The 19401-nt window shown below is 39.5% G+C and overlaps 2 protein-coding genes across 3 annotated transcripts; one reads left to right on the top strand and one right to left on the bottom strand.

Annotated features, from left to right (window-relative positions):
* Positions 1–2049: 2049 nt before the first annotated feature.
* Positions 2050–4832, top strand: znf414 (zinc finger protein 414). The gene is made up of 4 exons (XM_054771641.1): positions 2050–2162; positions 2316–2423; positions 3099–3204; positions 3766–4832. The coding sequence occupies exons 1-4, from the start codon at positions 2123–2125 to the stop codon at positions 4118–4120; spliced, it is 609 nt and encodes a 202-aa protein (XP_054627616.1). The 5' UTR covers positions 2050–2122; the 3' UTR covers positions 4121–4832.
* Positions 4388–18184, bottom strand: mtch2 (mitochondrial carrier homolog 2). Of its 2 annotated transcripts, none has more exons than XM_054771639.1 (13): positions 18067–18184; positions 15666–15750; positions 15186–15292; positions 13673–13699; positions 12314–12355; positions 9972–10029; positions 8574–8625; positions 8433–8492; positions 7870–7963; positions 7676–7723; positions 7519–7586; positions 7363–7438; positions 4388–4896 (listed from the first exon to the last, which is right to left on the bottom strand). In XM_054771639.1, the coding sequence occupies exons 1-13, from the start codon at positions 18151–18153 to the stop codon at positions 4810–4812; spliced, it is 891 nt and encodes a 296-aa protein (XP_054627614.1). In that variant the 5' UTR covers positions 18154–18184; the 3' UTR covers positions 4388–4809. The 2 variants fall into 2 exon arrangements, with proteins under 2 accessions (XP_054627614.1, XP_054627615.1); XM_054771640.1 differs by having other exon boundaries at positions 12314–12352.
* Between the last annotated feature and the right edge of the window lie 1217 nt (positions 18185–19401).

Genomic DNA, 19401 nt, shown 5'->3' with positions numbered 1-19401 from the left:
TCCTGTCCATTCCTGATAGATCCCACGATGGCTGTGTTGTCCGCGTACTTCTGTGCATGGCAGAGCTCCAAGTTGTACTGAAAGAGTAAACAGAACAGGAGAGCACAGTTCCCTGCGGTGCTCCCGTGCTGCTGGTCACAGTGTCAGACCTACAGTTCCCCAGTTGCACGTACTGCCAGTCAGGCAGTCTGTGATCCATGCCACCAGATGTGATCCTACTCCCATCTGTGTCAGTTTGTCCCTGAGGAGCTGAGGATGGCGTTAAAGGCACTGGAGAAGTCCAAAAATGTAATCCTGCACCACTGCCTGCAGCAGCACCGAGAGATCGATGGAGCAAGAAGATGATGGCATCCTAAACTCCCACTTTGTATGTATGCAAACTGCAGAGGGTTGAGTGCCTGGTGGGTCTGTGGCCTCAGGTGCTCCATGGTCTTCATCACATGCGATGTCATTTGCTGCCATTAGCTGGACTCTTAGTTCCTTCTGTACCCACTTAAGTTTGTGTGTCACCGTCTTTGAAGGTCTTCTTCTTCAGGTTCAGAAGGTCTTTGATGTCACTTGTTATCCAGGACTTGTTGTTAGCAAAGCAGCGTACAGTCCTTACTGGCACAACAACATCCATGCAGAAGTCGATGTAGTCCGTGGTGCAGGCAGCCATTTGTTCCATATTGTCACTGTGGGGGCCCTGCAATGCATCTCAGTCCGTGGTTTCGAAGCAGTCTGTTCGGCCTCAGGGGACCACTTCCTGAATGAGCGTGTGGGTTTTGGTGAGCTACCTTCCCCAGCGCAGGCAAGGGGGCAGCACTGTATGCATCGTTGATGTTTGCATACATTAGGACTATAGTCCTGTTGCTCCTGGTGTTCCAGTCCACTAACATTCATACTGGTAGAAAGAAGCCAGCGTTTTGTCAAGTGTCACATGATTGAAATCCCGGGAGATCAAAACGAGAGCTTCAGGGTGCTGTGTTTGGAGTTGTCACAACTCCATGTCACACACAGCCTCTGCATCAGTGCGTGGAGGTATCTAAACAAGGATACAATGGGGTGACTGAACTCCCTGGGTATATATACAGCTAGCACCAGGAGTTCCAAGTGTTCACATACAGTGCAAGCCCACCTCCTTTGCGCTTTCTACAGGCTCTTGTATCTCTGTTCGCTCTGACTGTGCTGAAGTCCGTTAGCTCCACGTTAGCATCTAGGACACTAGCTGTTTCACGTTTCAGTAAAGCAGAATAAGCTGTACTTCCTGAAGGTCTTGACGTCCCATGATCATAGAAGGTACCGTTGGCTTGAATCTCCACTTTCTTGCTAGCCGCTTGCCTTTGATCTTAGCTCCGGCTCTGCAGCTTCTTACCTAACCACACCGATGTGGGACCTCGCTGTCATGGCACGTAAAAATGTGCTAGAATAGACGGCACCGGTAAAAAAGCTGAAGATGATGATTGTGTTATTTTTATCAGCAAAACATGGAAAGGAGAAATCCATGTTTCTCCTGTTGTTGTGCACCATCAGGTGCACAATTTAGAAAGAAGCGGAAACAAATTTATTATTTGTGTGTGTGTGTGTGTTGGTGGGGGCGGGGGTGCGGACCCCCCAGGGTCAAGCCAGAGCCGCCACTGTCCATAGGTATGAATGTGAGTTTAAATGGTTGTTTGTCTATATGTGCCCTGCGATTGGCGACCAGTCCAGGGTGTACCCCGCCTGTCGCCCGAAGTCAGCTGGGATAGGCTCCAGATATCCCCGCAACCCTCGTGAGGACAAGTGGCATAGAAAATGGATAGATGGATGAACAGAGAAAGTACTGTATGAAGGGAAAGGAACCTGGTTATGCTAAGTTGTTATACTGCACTAGGTGGGGCACAATCTCTTTAGATGTGATATTTCAATGAGAACAGAACTTTTTACTGAACAGTGCCCCTTACTGGCCACAGCTTTGTATTACATATAATTTGATTTGCCAATGCAACGTCATACATGAAGTCATCGCTTCATGCAATGACCTCCGTCCACACCAGCAGGTGGCGGTAATACACAAATTGCTTGCCAATCACCAACACAACAACGAAGAAGAAGCTGGCAGCAGCTTTCGTTTTTTGTTGTTGTCGTTGTATCAGAAGAAAACATGTCGCATATTCAGGCGGATGCTGAAAATGGAATTAAAGGTTAGTTTCATGTGAAGCCTTTCAGACAAGCATTTGTGTAATGATTTATGCAATAAGAGAGCTGTCGTCACCATCGTCAGTTTCCCATCGCTAGCTAGCTATCAGCTAGCAATGTAATAAATGTATGTATAAATGTATGTTTATGTCGCACAGGAAACAGCATGATGTGTCCATTGCACGGATGTAAACGTGTGTACACAGACGTCAGTGCTTTGGAGAGTCACGTCAGGGACCACGCAGTCCCTGCTCAGTCTCTTAATGGTAAGAAATTCTATAAACATGGATGACAGGGATTAGGGCCGGACGATACTGCACATTTAGGTATCGATCCGATCCCAAGTAAATGGGTATCCCATCGTACCGACATATTTTATTGCGATCATAGAATGATTTTACGGTTTGCCATATATTTATTTTAATCAGAATAAACGCAGACTTAAGTAATACAAATATATATATTTTTAACTAATCAATAATTCAACTTAATTGTGAACAAATTAACAATATGTAATACAATATAACATAATGTCATGTAAAAATAATACAATTATGAATAATTGTATTATTTTTACATGTCTAGCATCAGTTCCTTCAACCAGGAAGTGGCAGCCCACAGCTCTATTTTCATTGGCACGTCAGATTAAACATGAAACATTATGAGGCTTATAAAACTTGTGACTTTTAGTTTCTTTGCTTCTCCGTTTAGAGCAATGGCAAAACATTCTTGATAATCAATAAACAGTGCAGAAACATATGCGGCAATTAAACATGTTTTTGCTCTCTTACATATTTAAAATGTACTAATCTCCCCCAAAATCCACATGATGTTGCGAATGACCTGGTGGACTTGGTGGACTTGTGTTCTGTGTTTGATATTTATGTTGGTTAGGAGTGGAAGAGCATGAAATGAAGCATAACACGAAGCTTGTCCTGCAGGTAAAGTCTTCCACTGCTCCACCACTGGCTGCAGCTGCTCCTTCCCTAACATGCAGAAACTGATGGAACACATCAGACATCATCATAAACCCAACTTATTCTTCATGTAAGGCTTCTGTTTTTTCAATTCAGTCTTACTTTTCAATTCAGTGAACCTCTTAAAAGTCTGCAGGCGTTTACTGCAGATTTGATTGATCTAACAGGCACAATAATCACTAATAAAAACACGGGCAAACTCAGGACCCCTGACATTACTTCCTGTCTGCCTCCCCCCACTTAGAGCATTTCCATCAAAACATCAGCACGTCTGCTTTACTATTATTATATCTACTATAATGGGTAATAGGAGTGTAAAGGTACAAGTGTATAAGGGGTTGTTTAAAATATTTCATGTCGAGAGGGCTCTAATGATGTTAAAACCCATATTTAGAAAGGTTTTCTATACTCTATGAAAAGAATCCATTTATACAGTATATAAGGAATATAAGGTATACTTGTATAAGGAATCCTACCTTGTGGAAATTCACTTCCCACTGGCAGGTCTGGAACCAATTAACCGCCATAAGAGTGATTGCTGTTAGTTTGTTTGGCCTTGAGGATGTATAAGATGAGAGAGATGATATTCCGTGACTGAAAAAATAAAATAATTTGGGATCTCTGTCTGCAGGTGTGAGAATTGCCGCACAAAGTTGAGATCGTACCGCGGCCTCCTGAGTCACCTCCACACCTGTTCCAAAGTTCCACGGGGGAAAATGAAGTCCACAGAGCAGACGTCCCTTCAAGCAGGTCCAAACATGGCCACCTCGGCTGCTCATCCAAACCCACCTCAGTTGGAGGCGGTGTCCACGCCACACCAACTGACCGCTGCTCACGTCCCCAACCCAGACAGTTCTTTGGCTGATACGACCTCACCCCCCGTCCTTGTTCCTCAATGCTCATTAGGCCAAGAGACTTTCAGGGTTGGTAGTGGACTGGGAGAAGAACCCAGGTCAACCTCCCATCCTGCTAAAGCAAACCAATGAACAATCCCACCACATTATCTCAAGCCCACATGGCTTTTTCCAGGAGTGTATAAACCGTGTATAAAGTTTAAAAAAAAAAAAAAAAAAAAGGTAAATGATACTTTCCAGGAAAATGTGACACTTTGTCAGAAAATCAGTTGTGACGAAGCTTTTCTGTCTTTTCATACCTATTGTGCTGACAAAGATCACAAGTATTCATCAAGTAGCCTACTGAAGTATACAAAGTACAAATATGAAGTTGAACTTTTATACTTTACTCTAAAAACACCTGTAGACACACATCAGGAGAAAAAAAACTTTTATTTCTATTACAATGAGATGTTAGAAGCACTTGACTAATGTCACAGACTATATGCCCAACAACCAACCTCATTCCATAATAAAAATACCCCCATAACCCCGTCATCAATGTTAGCCATCAAGTGTTTTAACAGAAAAAAATCATAACTGTAGAGGAATAATGTGTGAAATGAAGAACATGGAGAGCAGTTACATGATTTCAATAACTTGTTGGTCCATCCATCATTTAGTGCCACATTCTACAGTTCCACTCTTAATTGAAACACTAAAAGTTGGTATTTTGCAATTCACATAAAACAGGAAAACAAGTGCACACACAAATAATCTATCATCCCCCCCCCACCCAGATGAGACGTTGATTTTCTTTTCAGACAATTGTTTTATGCTTTTTAATAAAATCTTTTTTGATGAATGGCATACGTCTTTCCTGCTGGAAGCTTCCGGAAGAATAAACTGTTTCCTCTGCTCATGTTGCCCTGGAAGGAGTGAAGAGTTAAGATGTGTCAGATGACAAGGACAGGTGACAGCAATTACACCAAGACTTCAATCCAAAATGGACTTGAGAATCACTTTCCATCAATACGTAGTTTACAGGTGTCCAAAGAGCGGCCCGGAGGCCATTTGCAGGCCACAGCTGTTTTGGTTTTTTTTTGTATTGGCCCGCAGCAAATTCAAAAAATATAATTTAACAAGAAAAAAACCCCAGCAAAAATGGAAAATGCATCAGTAATTTTACAAGAATAAAGTCAAAATATTAATATTTACAGTAACATTAGAAAATATTTAGTTTTAGTAGCATAAAATTTGTTCTCATACCAAAAGGTTAGAAACAACAAACAAAAAGTACTCAAAGCATTTTTGTCATAGATGCTGTCATAGATAAACGTAAGTACGAGTGAAATTAAGTTGTGATTTTGACCCCCCCAAGCGAGTTTTTTTTAACTGCCACTATGTGGCAGCCGTGAACTGACAAGCCAATGATGTGACATATTCACAACAATGACACAATAACATTGACTTAATATTGTGTTGTGATGCCTATGAAACAAAAAACATCAGCAGTAACTAAGAATAAAGTCTAAATAAGTCTATGATATAATACACAAAAAATTGCCCATAAGTATGTTTTTTTGACTGTCAGTAAGTGACAATGACAGTTCTATGCACACTGCAAAATACGATACCATTGATGCTTATCTAGCCCTGCCAAGAAACCCCATACTACTACTCAATATGGATTTACTTACTGAAACTGACAGATCGACTGCCAGAAAGGCAACAAGCGATCCATGTTTAGCTAGAAATTAATGTCGAGAACATTTCAACCGAGTTCAAACAGCCATGAACACATGCAAATAAAGTGACAAACAATAATAAAACAATATACAGTATATGGCTTTTAGTGTTATTTTTCATGGAAAAAATAAGATTAACGTGTTTTGGGGTCATGAGCACTTTCAGTCGTAATATGAGAAACCAACAAAGAAAAATAACAATTGCAATTTTTTAAAAATTAGGTTGGGGGGCGGAAAGTTATACGACTGCAATGAAGTTAAAATATTATGGGAATAAATGTATTATTCCAAAAAAACAAAAAAAAAATGTAAAAGAAGAAAGTTGAAATGGTTGAAAAAAAAAAAAAAAAAAAGGAAAAAACTGCTGTCATTTTATGAAGAGTTGAAATATTAAAGAAAAAATACTGTACGTCATTTTTTCGAAGTTATTAAGAGAAACAAACAAAACAAAATAAAGTTGTAACTTTTGAAAAATTAGGTTGGGGGAAGTTATAATATGGAAATAAAGTCATAATATTACGAGAAGAAAATTTACACTATGAAGAAAGTTGAAATAGTTGGAAACTGAAAAAACAGATGTAATTCGCCCTAAGTCACTAATAATTTATAAGTATGTGATGAACACTATACTTAGCATACTAGACCATCCGCACTTTGGTAAGCTACATTAGCACCAACTTCGACAAACCGTTTTTTTGCTTTGTTTTGTTTTGTTTTTTTATTGGCCCTCGCCACATTCTAAAAATATAATTTAACAAGAAAACTAAACAAAAAAACAACATCAGCAAAAATGTAAAAACCAGCAGTAACTAAGAATAAAGTCTAAATATTTAGAGAAAAAAGTTGTAATCGAAAGAGAAAAAGTCGTAATTTTACGAGACTAACGTAATACTAAGAGGAAAAATAACATTTTAGTAGCATAGAGCTGAACTACTAAAAGAAAGACAAATGTTTTTAAGTCATAATTATGAAAAACAAAACAAAGACTTAAAATAAAATAAATTCAAAATATCAGAATATGGTCATAATTATGAACATTTACCGGAAGAAAGTTCAAATAGTTGAAATATTTAAAAATAAAGTCAAAATGTTAAGAGAAAAGTCATATTCTAATGAGAAAAGTCGCAATTTTGCTAGAATAAACATGCAATATGAGGAAAAATAATCCTTTTAGTAACAGAGTTGAAATGTTAAAGGAAAATATAGGTTCCTTTTCAAAAGTCATAATATGAATTATGAATGTTACAAAACAAAATAAAAAATAGGCTCGGGGAAAAGTTTTTGTTATGATTACGGAAGTAGAAATATTAAATTTTTGGAAATAAAAAAAAAACAGCAAAAATGGGGGGAAAAGAGCAAAGATAATACACTTTTTTACCTATATCACAAAGCTGAGACGCAGTTTTTTCTTGAAATATAAATACAACAAGTATAGTACAAAGGAGAAGCCTTTGACATCACCTAACTTGTAAGGTCGAGTCTACAGGTCACATCGCCGCTCTAAGACGGATGAGCGTCTAAGACGACGCTTGCCATCTATCCTCCACGCTATTATAAAGCTGAGTGCATTTTTACACGCTATTTAGCAATTTATTTTCTAAACTCATGTTTGGAGAGGGCAAAGTCAAAGAGCAGAAAAGATCTGACCTCGCTGCTTAGATGACTCCAGCAGTGCAGCCAGGTAGGATATACTGATGCATAGGGAGGAAGGCCTCCGGCCAGCCTGAAAAAACCACGAGCAATGATGACAATGTTTCACATCACCGTGGAACAGACAAAAAAACCATGGATCAGCCAACTCACCCGCAGTTATTGACGGCCATGAGGTTGGATACCAATACAAAAGGGTATGTAAGCATGCTGGCAAAGAACTGGACACCAAAAAGACAAAGATACGTGGTCTGCTTCGGTCAAGAAAACAAATAACGCTCTTGATGTAAAATCAATACACAATACTTACCCCTGTGACAGCCTGAGAGCAGTTCTTGATTTCTCCTGTGTGACTCATCTGAAGGGAGGAACAGACAGCCTTAATGCTTGTAATGATCGCCATAAACACATCATCATATCTTCTTCTCTTCTTGTTCTTGATAAAACAACAGAAATTTAAACATAGCATCTTAGCGGATATAAGATGAAGGGGAAAGTGTGTACCGAATCATCGATTGCGTATGTATTGATGAAGTGAGCCAGCATGTTACAAATCCACAGAGCTAAGACATCTCCGAGAAGACGAGGAATCAAGCCACTATGAAAAGACACAAGAAAAACAATTTGGGATTAAAACAAAAAACATCTGAATGCTGAGACAAGCAAAGTTACATAAAAAAAATATATATTACCACACACACACACACACACACACACACACACACACACACACACACACACACACAGTATATCTTACTATTAATGAATTTATTTTATTTTTACAATCTGCCAAGCACCATTACAACAATAACCAGCTTAAGTGATTTTGGCCATCATCAAGAAAACCACGGAAGTTGCTAGATATCAGCTCTTAAATTCAAGTCTTATGAGCTTTATTTGTTATCACCATTATATTTGTCCAAACAAAAATACCTTTAGAAAAATACCTTCAGGCATTAAAATGGATCAATAAACTGAAGAAACAAGGGTGGTCTAATCATTTTTTTCCCATGACTGTATTTATTCATAATGCTGGCATAAACAGTAAATGAAAATAAAGAACATACGCGAAGAAGCCCAGAAGTCCCTCTTCTCGGTAGATGGTGACAATGGAATCTAGGACTCCGCTGAAAATAGATGACAGTTGTGTTGAGAATTGTGCGGTGTTGGGTTAGCTTCAAATGCGATGTTTGAGAAAACACACCCACCTGTATTTTGCCTCTCTTCCGATAAACTGCACCATACATCTCAATGTAATGACTGAAAGACAAGCAAGGATCAATCAATAAGTAATAAATCACATTCACCTGCATTATTGGAACTTTTAAAGTGCCTTTTTGTGTACTGTCTATTTGTACTTCAAGTAATTTTTACGATGTCTATTTCTACTTTTACTCAAGTAGTTTTCTTCGTGATATACACTAAAACCTAAAGGCTCCTGCTCATGTGTGGTACGTGGGGCGTAGCTTACAAGCTTGGAGCAGGAAGAGGGCAGTCTTTAAATATTAGACATTTCAAAAGATGGGAGTTGAAAAACTTCAGCATTTTGGGACTATTTAAGGACCAACTGCAAAAAAACAGCATGTCAAAGATCCTCTATAACAGTGGTTCCCGAACTTTTTACAGTCACGTACGCCTTCAGACATTTGACTTGAAGCCATGTACCTCCCACTGCTGCACACTTAAAAAACATACACCATTTTTACATTTCATTACATTGAAATATTAAACATGATTATCTGGTTAATTCATTTTATAGTAAGTAATTCTGGTTCCAAAATGGGCATGGTGAAATTTTGATAAAAGTTTGACATGAGCACTGATAAATAGATAAGATGCGAATTTGTCTTGGAGATTAGTAAAGTATTAGTAAAGTATTATAGTATTCGTCCGACATGTCTTATTTCAGCCGGATGTTGCGACCCTTTGAATGAGCTGACCTTGAGCTTGACTTTTGTCCACTTACAATCTCTATGATTTAAATCTGCATATTAATTTGATACCAAATTGAAAGGGCAAGTTGAAGATTTAGCAGTATCTAAAGTACAAAAATACATAGAAGCAGCGATAAAACCTCCTTTTCAGTGGAAGCTCCACTCTCTCACCCTGACACGCACATACAGTACATTGACAGGTTTTCACAGTGCGGAACACCTCACTCGTAATTGTGAGGCGTTAATTGTTTTTCATTTTTATTCACGTGCCACAATTGGCGTACCTCACTTTGGGAACCTGGGCTCTATAAGACAGGAGCGTTCCGAAGCTTTTTTAAGGACCTACCGCAAGAACCGGTAGTCAAAGATGCTCTATATGACCAGAGTGCTGTATCGTGTTTAGGAATATGCTGCCAATAATGTTAGTAATTTTTTTTAACTGCACTAGCGAGCGATTCTGATATCATTCACAGGCTGGATTTGGCTTGCGGGCCCGACAGTTGAATAGCCCTGGCATAGAACCTGATGATGATGATTCATTTTACATTTGCAATTTCATTCATAAAAGGTGTAACATCATTCATGAACATTATTTGACGGAAATAGTTCCGTACTATAATTTTCATACTGTAATGCAGGAAAATGGCATTGTGCAAGTCCAACTGTCCATACCATGAAAGGGATGTGTAACTATGGTGGCACAGGAACGAGCTATCATCTCTTTGGTTGTCTGTGGAGGCAGAAACACAAACAAATCAAACTGACTGCGAGAAAAAGAGATGATAAAAATGAATTTGAATTGGTATACTTCCTGACCAAAATGTTATATAATGTCAAGTGGCATGAAATTACATTTTGCACTGTTGGATCTTAAGGACGTTCTCAGTAGAGCTTCAAAATGCAAAAAGAAGACATGGGAATGATATAAACAATGTTTTGAGTAAGCAATTTATTGCAAAACACCCATTAAAGTGAAATCGGCTGATGAAAACTTTAAGACCACAGCCTTTAAAAGCCAAAATCTTGAAAAATCAATGTCCTTTTCTGTCAGGTGCTCACACTGTCATGATCTCTAGTGGCAAAGGCAAAAACGCTTTCTCTGAATGTGGTCGGATTGTTGAGCTGCATAAAAAAGGCCTCCAGAAGCGTGCCATTGCGGCTGAGGCTGGACGCAGTAAGACAGTCATTCAAAACTTATTTACAGCATCCTGAGGGTTATGGAACGAAAAGGTCAAGCAATAGACCCAAAAAAATTTCACTGCCCTGAGCCAGAGGATCCCATTGGCTGTCCGTCAAGACATGGGACAATCCTCAGCCCAAATGAAGGCTGTTACTGGTGCCGAGTGCAGTCCAATAACCACCAGATGGCATCTGCGAGAGAAGACTTTTAAAAATAAAAAACATCTTCAAAGGCCTCGTCTCCGTCGCCACAAAATTGCCCATTTGGAATTTACACGAGAGCACCAAACATGGGACACTTGAAAGGTGGAAGAAAGTTTTATTCTCTGATAAGGGAAAAAAGTGTAACCTCGACAGTCCTGATGGCTTCCAACGTTACTGGCATGACAAGGAAATCCCCCAGAAGTTTTCCACACGGTACAATGGAAAGGGGCGCCATCATGATCTGGGGTGCTTTTTCCTTCAATGGAACAATGGAGCTTAAGGTTGTGAAGGGGTGTCAAATGGCAACTGGCCATGTGGAGATGTTGCAGGGGGCTTCCTTCATGACTGAAGGTCCTCATCTGTGTGGTAATGATTGGCTTTTTCAACGAGACAACGCTGCAGTTCACAATGCCTGCCTGACAAAGGACATATCTCAAAGGAATAAACTCACTCTTTTGGACCATGCTGTGTGTTCCTCTGATCGAAATCCAACTGAGAACATTTGGGGATGGATGGCAAGGGAAGTTTACAAAAATGGACATCACTTCCAGACAGTTGATGCCCTCTGTGAAGCCATCTTCACCACCTGGAGCAAAGTTCCCACTAGCCTCCTGGAAACACTGGCATCAAGCATGCCTAAACTAATTTTTGAGGTAACTAATAAGAATAGTGCAGAAACGTATTAATGAGTCCTTTTTGAGTACACTAAGTCCCCAACTAACAAACACAGTTGGTTCCAGACGACCGTTCTTAAGTTGAATCGTTCTTAAGTAGGGGAAAAGGTAACATTACCAATGATATACAGTAGGTACTACATGTACGTGTATACATATACAGTATATGCGTATGTATGTAAATATGAGTTTGGATGTAGTAGTAATATTAAACGAGGATAATTAATGAAAAAAACAATAATAAAAATGATATAATAATACGTAATGATAACTTATTTATCTTTGAAGAGGAGTGGTCAGCATATGTCGTCGTGGTGGAGGAAGAGGAGGAGATATTGAAAAAACAGGACAAATGGTCGTCGTCGTTAGACTCTTCTAAAAGAGGTAGTGTTCTGTGGGTGGTGTAGAATTAAGCAGGCCTATTAACTCTTCATAAACTTTAATCACACGCTCTGTCCGGGTTGTATCATAAAACTCTTCCTCTTCCTCTCTCCTCTTCCTGTTGGTCCCATTAGCAGTGTCACAGTGCCCTCTGCTGGTCAAGCATGTACCAGTATAAATGTGGACTTACAGTATAAGGCAAAACACATGAAAAAATAGACCAGTCGGCTTGTGTTCGTATCTCCGAATGTTCGCACATCGGATGTTCGTTAGTAGGGGACTTAGCGTATTTTTTTTCTATTTTGGCGGGGGTTTCTGTTTTTTTGAGCTATAGTCAAACTTTTAATTGGCTGATGAACATTTCATTCATTTTAATGGTTGTTTGCAATAAATTGCTTCATCAAAAAAACGTTGTCTCACTTTCTTTTCTTCTTTTTCGCATGTTTAAGCGCTATTTAAAACCTCCTTAAGAGCCAACAATTCAAAATGTAAATTCTTGCAATTTTTCAACATGTCTTAAAATGTTGATCAGGCGTGTATACAAGGGTCTGTGTAACAAAGACATTTATGTCTTACCTCATTAACGACGTGCTGTACAGAGCCATCGCCAATCTTCTGCTAGCGTCCCAGATGACACCACCACCCCCAAAAAGAAAAAAAAACACATTTTTAGTCCCTTTAGTTCCTGAAGAAAGTACAAGTCAAACAATTGAGAAAATGCAACTATTAAAATACAAGTGTCTCTCTTTGGGGCCTTTTTTTGGCCAAGCAGCGTATCATTAAAATATATGTACCATGTATTTTTTGGTTAACATCCAAAATTTGTGCTAAAAATTAGCCTTTGCTTGCGTTCGCCCGCTTAGTTAGTGTGCAATACAAACTGTTGTATCTATGACTCCAAAGGAGGTTGTTAGGAACGGCAACATTCCAAAGAGAGTGAATACTACTACTGAATTAAAGAAAGAAGAATAACTTCAAGGATGGCGTGTATGGAAATACATTGGCATTGTACTGCTGTTGATGTGTTCAGGTCAGATTTGAGTTTCCCAGGCAATTCGTACTGTCTGTCAAACATGTGTAACATTTCCCGAAATGTTGGCTTTGGAACCGTATTGAAAGTTTGCATTTCTTTTGCAATGTAGCGAGCGACACTCTCTGTGAGCACACAGTGCTGTTTTGTTTATGTTTACTTTGCCGACCAAATGCCTCAGTAATCGTTGACTGTCGGGACGAAGGCTCCTTTCCACCTCTGTTTTAGGTGTGCACATAAGTTAGTCGTATTCCCCTGCTTCCTCGTCACTACTTTCGAACATATGCAACATATCGGTTCGTCTGTGTTCATGCGCTCACCTTGTTCATTCTGTTTAAAATCTAAATATTCCGACACTGAGGCTCTGACATTCGCCTTAGAAACCATCTCTTTTGTATGCTTGCCAATGTTGCTAACTTACCGCTAGTCGAGGTAGCCTTGCCTCCACGTACTGGGACAAAGAGGCTGACAGGAGGGTTCACTCTCTCCGTTCATTCCACTGTAGCACCAACTTGCACAGACAGATGCAGAGTGAACCCTCTTGTCATATTGTCTGTGTGGTAAAAAGAGGAAAACGCATGCATACGTGTCTATTTATTGAGGCCGGCAAAATGATTGACTGTTTTTTTTCTTCGTACAATTAAATCGATTTATCAATTATCATGACATATATGTGCGCTGAGAAAAAGAAAAGTCTTCATAAAGAAAGTGAAAGTAAAAATCAGAAGCTCTGAGAGAGGAGAAACGCCCACCAGCATTGGCCGCACTTTTGGTCTAAGCCGTTCAAAAGTAACGAAAAGATTCCTTAAGATAACAGTCATATCCTTGACCATGTGAAAGGATTTCCTCCTATGAAAGTGACAGTGGTAACTAAGCAAAGTAGTGGTCCATGCAGCAACTCTTACCTCAAGTGTGCCATGTTCATGACATTTCTGTGGGAAAGGGAAAAACAAACATATTTGAATACATTATATTATGCTGTCTGACATCATTCTTAGCTGCCCCAGATGCACGGATGCAAACATTGAGGCTAATATTTTGACTCATTTCTGATGTTACTAAATGAGCTAACCAAGAGGGGTGTAATGGTAGGGCATCCTCACCGTTTGGTACATACCTCGCTATTAAGGTTCTGGTTCGTATCATTTTCGGTACAGTAAGGGAACAAAATGCAAAACATAAAACTGCTTTACGATCTACTGGCAGGTAATTCTCCAATAAATAAAAGCTTACAATAAAAAATAAAAGTACTGATCAAGCATACAACCCCGCCTCTCGTCCAAAGTCAGCTGGGATAGGCTCCAGCAAACCCCCTAATGAGGATAAGCGGCATAAAAAAAGGATGGATGGATGGATGACCAAGCATACAGAAAAAAAACTTAAGGATGTGGGTCTTTTGATGCAAAAAGCAATCCAATGTAGGTCAATACATTATACTATAAGCTATATAAGCTTTGTGTTATAGGTGACAAAGTAAATTAGTGTAATATCTAATAATACTGTATAGCTCCTTAACAACAACTTTTATTTATAGAACAAGACGCGGGCCAAAATGGCGCCTGGGCCGCACTTTGGGTTACAGTGTTTTTAGGAAGGTGCAAGTGCAACAGTAAGAGCTTTTAGTAAAGTTCCTTATTACCTGAACACTCCAGCTACCTGTATCTTGCACCGTTGCATCCCCATTAACCCACATATTAAGAATGAAGACTCCGTATGAGGCACACATACAGTATGATTAAATGAATACCTCTCAGTCCATATCAGTTAATATACATACTGTAGCTCTTTTGTTGGTTCCCATTAGCATGAAGAAGTGACCAGTCACAGACCTGCATATCTTCAAGAAATGTTATGAATACTCCCTCACCCCCCTACCGTCCCCCAACTTGGAAAATCAAACTATACATTGGCGGGGCGGGGTCACTGTGATAGTTGAAGTTATGCTTTTTTATCTTGTAAAAGGATAAAGTATTATAGTTATTAATATCAACATAACTTTTTAATGTTACATTATGCCTTTTGTTATATTTTCCCATTTTTGCTGTTTGTTTCTGTTAATTTTATTTCTACAATGGGTCACGGCCACACGTTGGACACCCATGTGTTGAGCTTGTGATGTGATGTCAACTCTATTTAGCTTTACTTTACTTCTTTATTGCAAATCGATTCGAAGTCTGAGGAGGTGTTCGCGGAGGTGGGATGTACACCCTCGCGCAGTCGAATACACACAGACAAGCTGACCAATCACAGCCAACGGCTTGTATCGTCGCAGGTCAAGGATTTCTTTGGGTGGGTGCACGTGTTACACGCAGAGGCTCAACTTCAAACTGAAACCCGCCAAATGCAACAAACCGGTTGATGTATAAACTATTATCCCAACGTCAAGCTTTAGGTATTTCCTCGTCTATCAACACTCACCTGCACTATTTTACTGTGCACAACAGTGCCGATGGTGCCAGCACAAAGCCTTGGACCAAGCCCTTTGAAGAGACCAACTTTTCCATCAATCTTGATGATGTGTTTGGCTAAAACATGAAAGAAACACAATTAGTGGGATAGGCAAGAATATTGTAGATATGGGATATGTATATGGATACAGGTATACGGGATATGTATGTGGGAAAGTAGACACAGATTACATACATGTATTATCTTAATTCACAGACTTAAAAAAAACAAACAAAGAAAACAAAAAAAACAGCAGCTCAGTGCCCAGGACACAGCTGTGTGGACTGGAAACTGGATCATACACTGGTATAGAATATAGAATATAGAAAATTGAGTTATGGCCATTCACTCCATTTGTACACATGTGTACTGGACCCCAAGTATGTGAAGCATGTTATTTTAATTTGACATTTATATGACCTTTTATTTTTAGTTCAGAGTGACACTTACCATAAGCAAACAGTCCAGGGAGCTGGTAGACTTGCCTGCCAAATAGGTTCCTCCCCAGGGTAGGAGGGAGTGGCTCATGTCCTACCTATTAACATTAACAATAATTCACACTTAAGCATATTTTTCAAGAAGTTTCTGGAGCTAACATAAGTTTCTTTTTTAATTAATTAAATCGCAAAAAATCATCAGCATGTAACCAAATTTGAAAAACAACTAATACAATTATTCACATTAAATAAAACTAAATATTAAATCTTGCAATCTCGCATCCACAGTGTTTACATGCGTGGATGCTCGTCGCAGCGGTCTACATCCGCTGTGGAACACATGCACAACAATGGACAGGCGACAGCCCACAGTGATACAACGGGAGACAAAGTAACGCTGAGCGATTGTGATGTCTGATTTTTGGAGGAGGCCTTTCTGTGATGCAAATGTATTCCATTTTCCAACACATAGTTTTGAGAAGCCAAACCTTTTACTTAAGTGGCCCCCAACTACGTTCCTCATCACTGTAATCCATCCAGAACCCGGCTCCCGGGACAAAGTGGGGGTTAAGTCACTGTAGATGCACTACACTGCCGATGGGAATGTCATACAAGTTCATGTAAAAAAATCCCAACTATCCCTTGAAGATCAAAATACGATCGCTCCATATCACTTTTATCAAAATGTGGGATAGTAGAGTCTAATTCGGACTTACTTCCTGGTACGGCACTCTCAACATAATGAGAACTATAGTTCTTAGTGTAAACAAAGAAAATCTACTGGAATCTGCAATCTTTTTAACATGTGTTACATGACTACACATCAACATAAATGATTAGTAATAGCAGCTACAACAGCAGCTATATTTTTTGGTGTTGGTTTAAATTTGTGTAAAGCAGTTCAAGAGTTAAAAGCATCATGCTTTGGTCATGCATGCAAAGTTATAAGACATTTTAAAATGTACCTCCATTGTGACTCAGTTAAATAAAAAAAAAAGTCTGTCATTGTAGTTTTCTTAAAATGTTAAAATATTGTCTTGTGTCGTTCCCGTGAACTCCATATTGTGCATGGTCTTGTTTTGTGAGCTGAGTGCATCGTGACACCCCTAGGAGTAACTTAATATCAGGTGTGGACACCACTTTTTAGGTGGTATGCATAATATTTTAATAAAAGGCACTGAATGCAATTTGCTCCAAATTACAATTTTGGAAACCTAAAAATATAAGACCACCACCATCACCTACAAATTTTCTCACAGCCCGAATAAAATAACTGGCATTCATAGCTGTCACGCAACGTTGTCTCATATACGCGTGTCCTCAGCATATGCACGTACACAAAAGCAGTCTCAGAGAAGCGAGCGACGATTTGGAGTCACCGTGTGGTTGGTATGATAGCTATCATTGAATGTACAACCTAACGTTAGCAGCTAAACTTTAAGATTGCTATCATTAGCTGACAACAAACATAACTAAAGCACGTGTGTGTGTGCGTTACGGGGGCGTGACTAACGTACTCAAAGCAGGAAGACGCAGAATATAATGTTGGCAGTACGTTCCAATTTTGGTGCCCTCTGGGTAGCTGGAGGAACCCACTGCAGGCAGCCCCTTTTACAAGCCAATTCTAATAACATATATATTATTTTATACATGTGTAAATTCACTCAAGGGAATAATACATCATATATCTATGTATCCCTATATCTACTGTATATACACCGCATTCCCTTTAAATCACATTAATACAAATAAGCTATAAATATCTGTTGCACTCCTTTCCAGTAGGTGGTGGTAGTGGTCATTACAAACTCCAACGTTAACTGTCAAACAAAATCAAGGGGAATAAGAAAGTCATGTTCGCCGTTTCCGTCACTCTAGTTGGACTTTCGACATGCTAAAATAGTCAAATAGCAGCACGAAATCGTCGCCATTTTTTCTGCAGTTCAGGCCCATCCTTTAAAAATAAAAATGTAGAATTCCACAAGTTTTGGCGTAACCGCAAACGCATACGACGGACATGACATCCAAACATAACACTTCTGATAACACAGCTCACAATATCAATACTGTGAAGGCAAATGACACATTTACGGAGATATATTGAGGTCCCATGAAAGATTATGCTCCAAATCAAAGATCACTTTCAACCACAATCGTCAGGCAAGAGAAGGTCAAAGGGAAGTTGATGGTATATGCACCGTTTCTTGTAATGTTACTGTTAATAAATAGTAGACCAAATTGACCACACTTTTCGTCGACTGACTATTGAACAACAATACAATATAAATGTATCGAGTTATTTTTTTTTAGTTTGAACTGGTAAGCAGGCGAACAAATAATCGTTATTCCTTATGAATACTTGGCCAAAAGCGACAACAGTTTCACAACAGCTGCATCAAATGCAAATGTCTTACCTGCACCAGTACTTTAATGTACATCAAAGGATGCGAAAGGACAGTAAGCCCTGATCCTAATATGACTTGGCCGCACGTGTCCGCCATTTTTACAGCAACAGCACCAACCGGAAGTTGTTTTGCCACTTCCTCACAGAGACCTCGTTCACCTTTAGACCCTGTCGACACGGAAACTAAACCAAAATGTTTCTTTACCATTTTCGAAAGTTATTTTCCCATACTGGATTGTATCAGGAACTTTCCTTGTCCACACGAAAATATAAAACGACTTTAAACGGTGTAATACATACGCCAGCCTGTGCGCAGCGCTGTGAATCCTACCATAGAAGAATAGACGGAGCATGCGCTGTGTGTGTAAACGCCAAGAAATGAAAGTAGGTACATTTACTTGTACACTCAGTCCCCTACTAACGAACATCCGACGTGCAAACTTTCGGAGATACGAACAAAGCCGACTAGTCTATATTTTCATGTGTTTTGCCTTATAAAGTCCATATTTATACTGCTACATGCTTGACCAGCCAGCCCATATTTATACTGTTACATGCTTGACCAGCAGAGGGCACTGTGACACTAATATAATACAACCTGGACAGAGCGTGTGATTAAAGTTTATGAAGAGTTAATAGGCCTGCTTAATTGTACACCACCCACAGAACACTACCTCTTTTAGAAGAGTCTAACGATGACGACGATTTGTCCTGTTTTTTCAATATCTCCTCCTCCAACTAGAGCACAACGACTATGCTCGACCACGCCTCTTCAAAGGTAAATAACATTTATCATTACGTATTATTATATCATTTTTATTACTGTTTATTATTCATATTTACATACATACACATATACTGTATATGCACACACGTACATGTAGTACCTATATAATTGGTAATATTACCTTTTCCCCTACTTTCACACACACACGTGCTTTAGTTATGTTTGTTGTCAGCCCCTACTACTTTCCCCTACAAACAACCGCGACTAGACTACTAAATAATCTGCGTTTGCTTGCAAACGTAACCCGCCCTGTTTTGCACCGCCCGCACCGGGGCTCGAACAACAGACCTTCACAATGGGAGGCGAGAGTGCTGACCACACGGCCAAAAGCCTCTTCAGCGCAGCTCCTAAGGCAGAGGGATTGAGGTTTACCAACGTACACTTACACAGCCTCACAGGCTGGCATCCACACAAATATAAAAAAATACGTTATTTTTTTTGTTTACCCGAGGAGGTCATTTCATTTATTTCATAACAGCATGCCCCCACGACTCTAATGAGTAGTTCAGCGAACATGAGTGGGGGCATGACAGTTTGCCCTGTTTGCAATAAAAGTAA

The sequence above is a fragment of the Dunckerocampus dactyliophorus genome, chromosome 3, assembly GCF_027744805.1.
Source record: "Dunckerocampus dactyliophorus isolate RoL2022-P2 chromosome 3, RoL_Ddac_1.1, whole genome shotgun sequence".
NCBI lineage: Eukaryota > Metazoa > Chordata > Actinopteri > Syngnathiformes > Syngnathidae > Dunckerocampus > Dunckerocampus dactyliophorus.
Note: the sequence above shows the minus strand (reverse complement) of the source record. Positions and strands in the feature narration are given on the sequence as shown.

Excerpts from the sequence above, each read along its gene's own strand:
- znf414 (XM_054771641.1), top strand. The coding sequence starts at position 2,123 with ATGTCGCATATTCAGGCGGATGCTGAAAATGGAATTAAAG. Across the intron at positions 2,163-2,315 it reads TGCTGAAAATGGAATTAAAG|GAAACAGCATGATGTGTCCA; the intron begins GTTAGTTTCATG and ends TATGTCGCACAG. Across the intron at positions 3,205-3,765 it reads AAACCCAACTTATTCTTCAT|GTGTGAGAATTGCCGCACAA; the intron begins GTAAGGCTTCTG and ends CTCTGTCTGCAG.
- mtch2 (XM_054771639.1), bottom strand. The coding sequence starts at position 18,153 with ATGGCGGACACGTGCGGCCAAGTCATATTAGGATCAGGGCTTACTGTC. Across the intron at positions 7,439-7,518 it reads ATGGCCGTCAATAACTGCGG|GCTGGCCGGAGGCCTTCCTC; the intron begins GTGAGTTGGCTG and ends TGGTTTTTTCAG. Across the intron at positions 4,897-7,362 it reads GGAGTCATCTAAGCAGCGAG|GGCAACATGAGCAGAGGAAA; the intron begins GTCAGATCTTTT and ends CACTCCTTCCAG.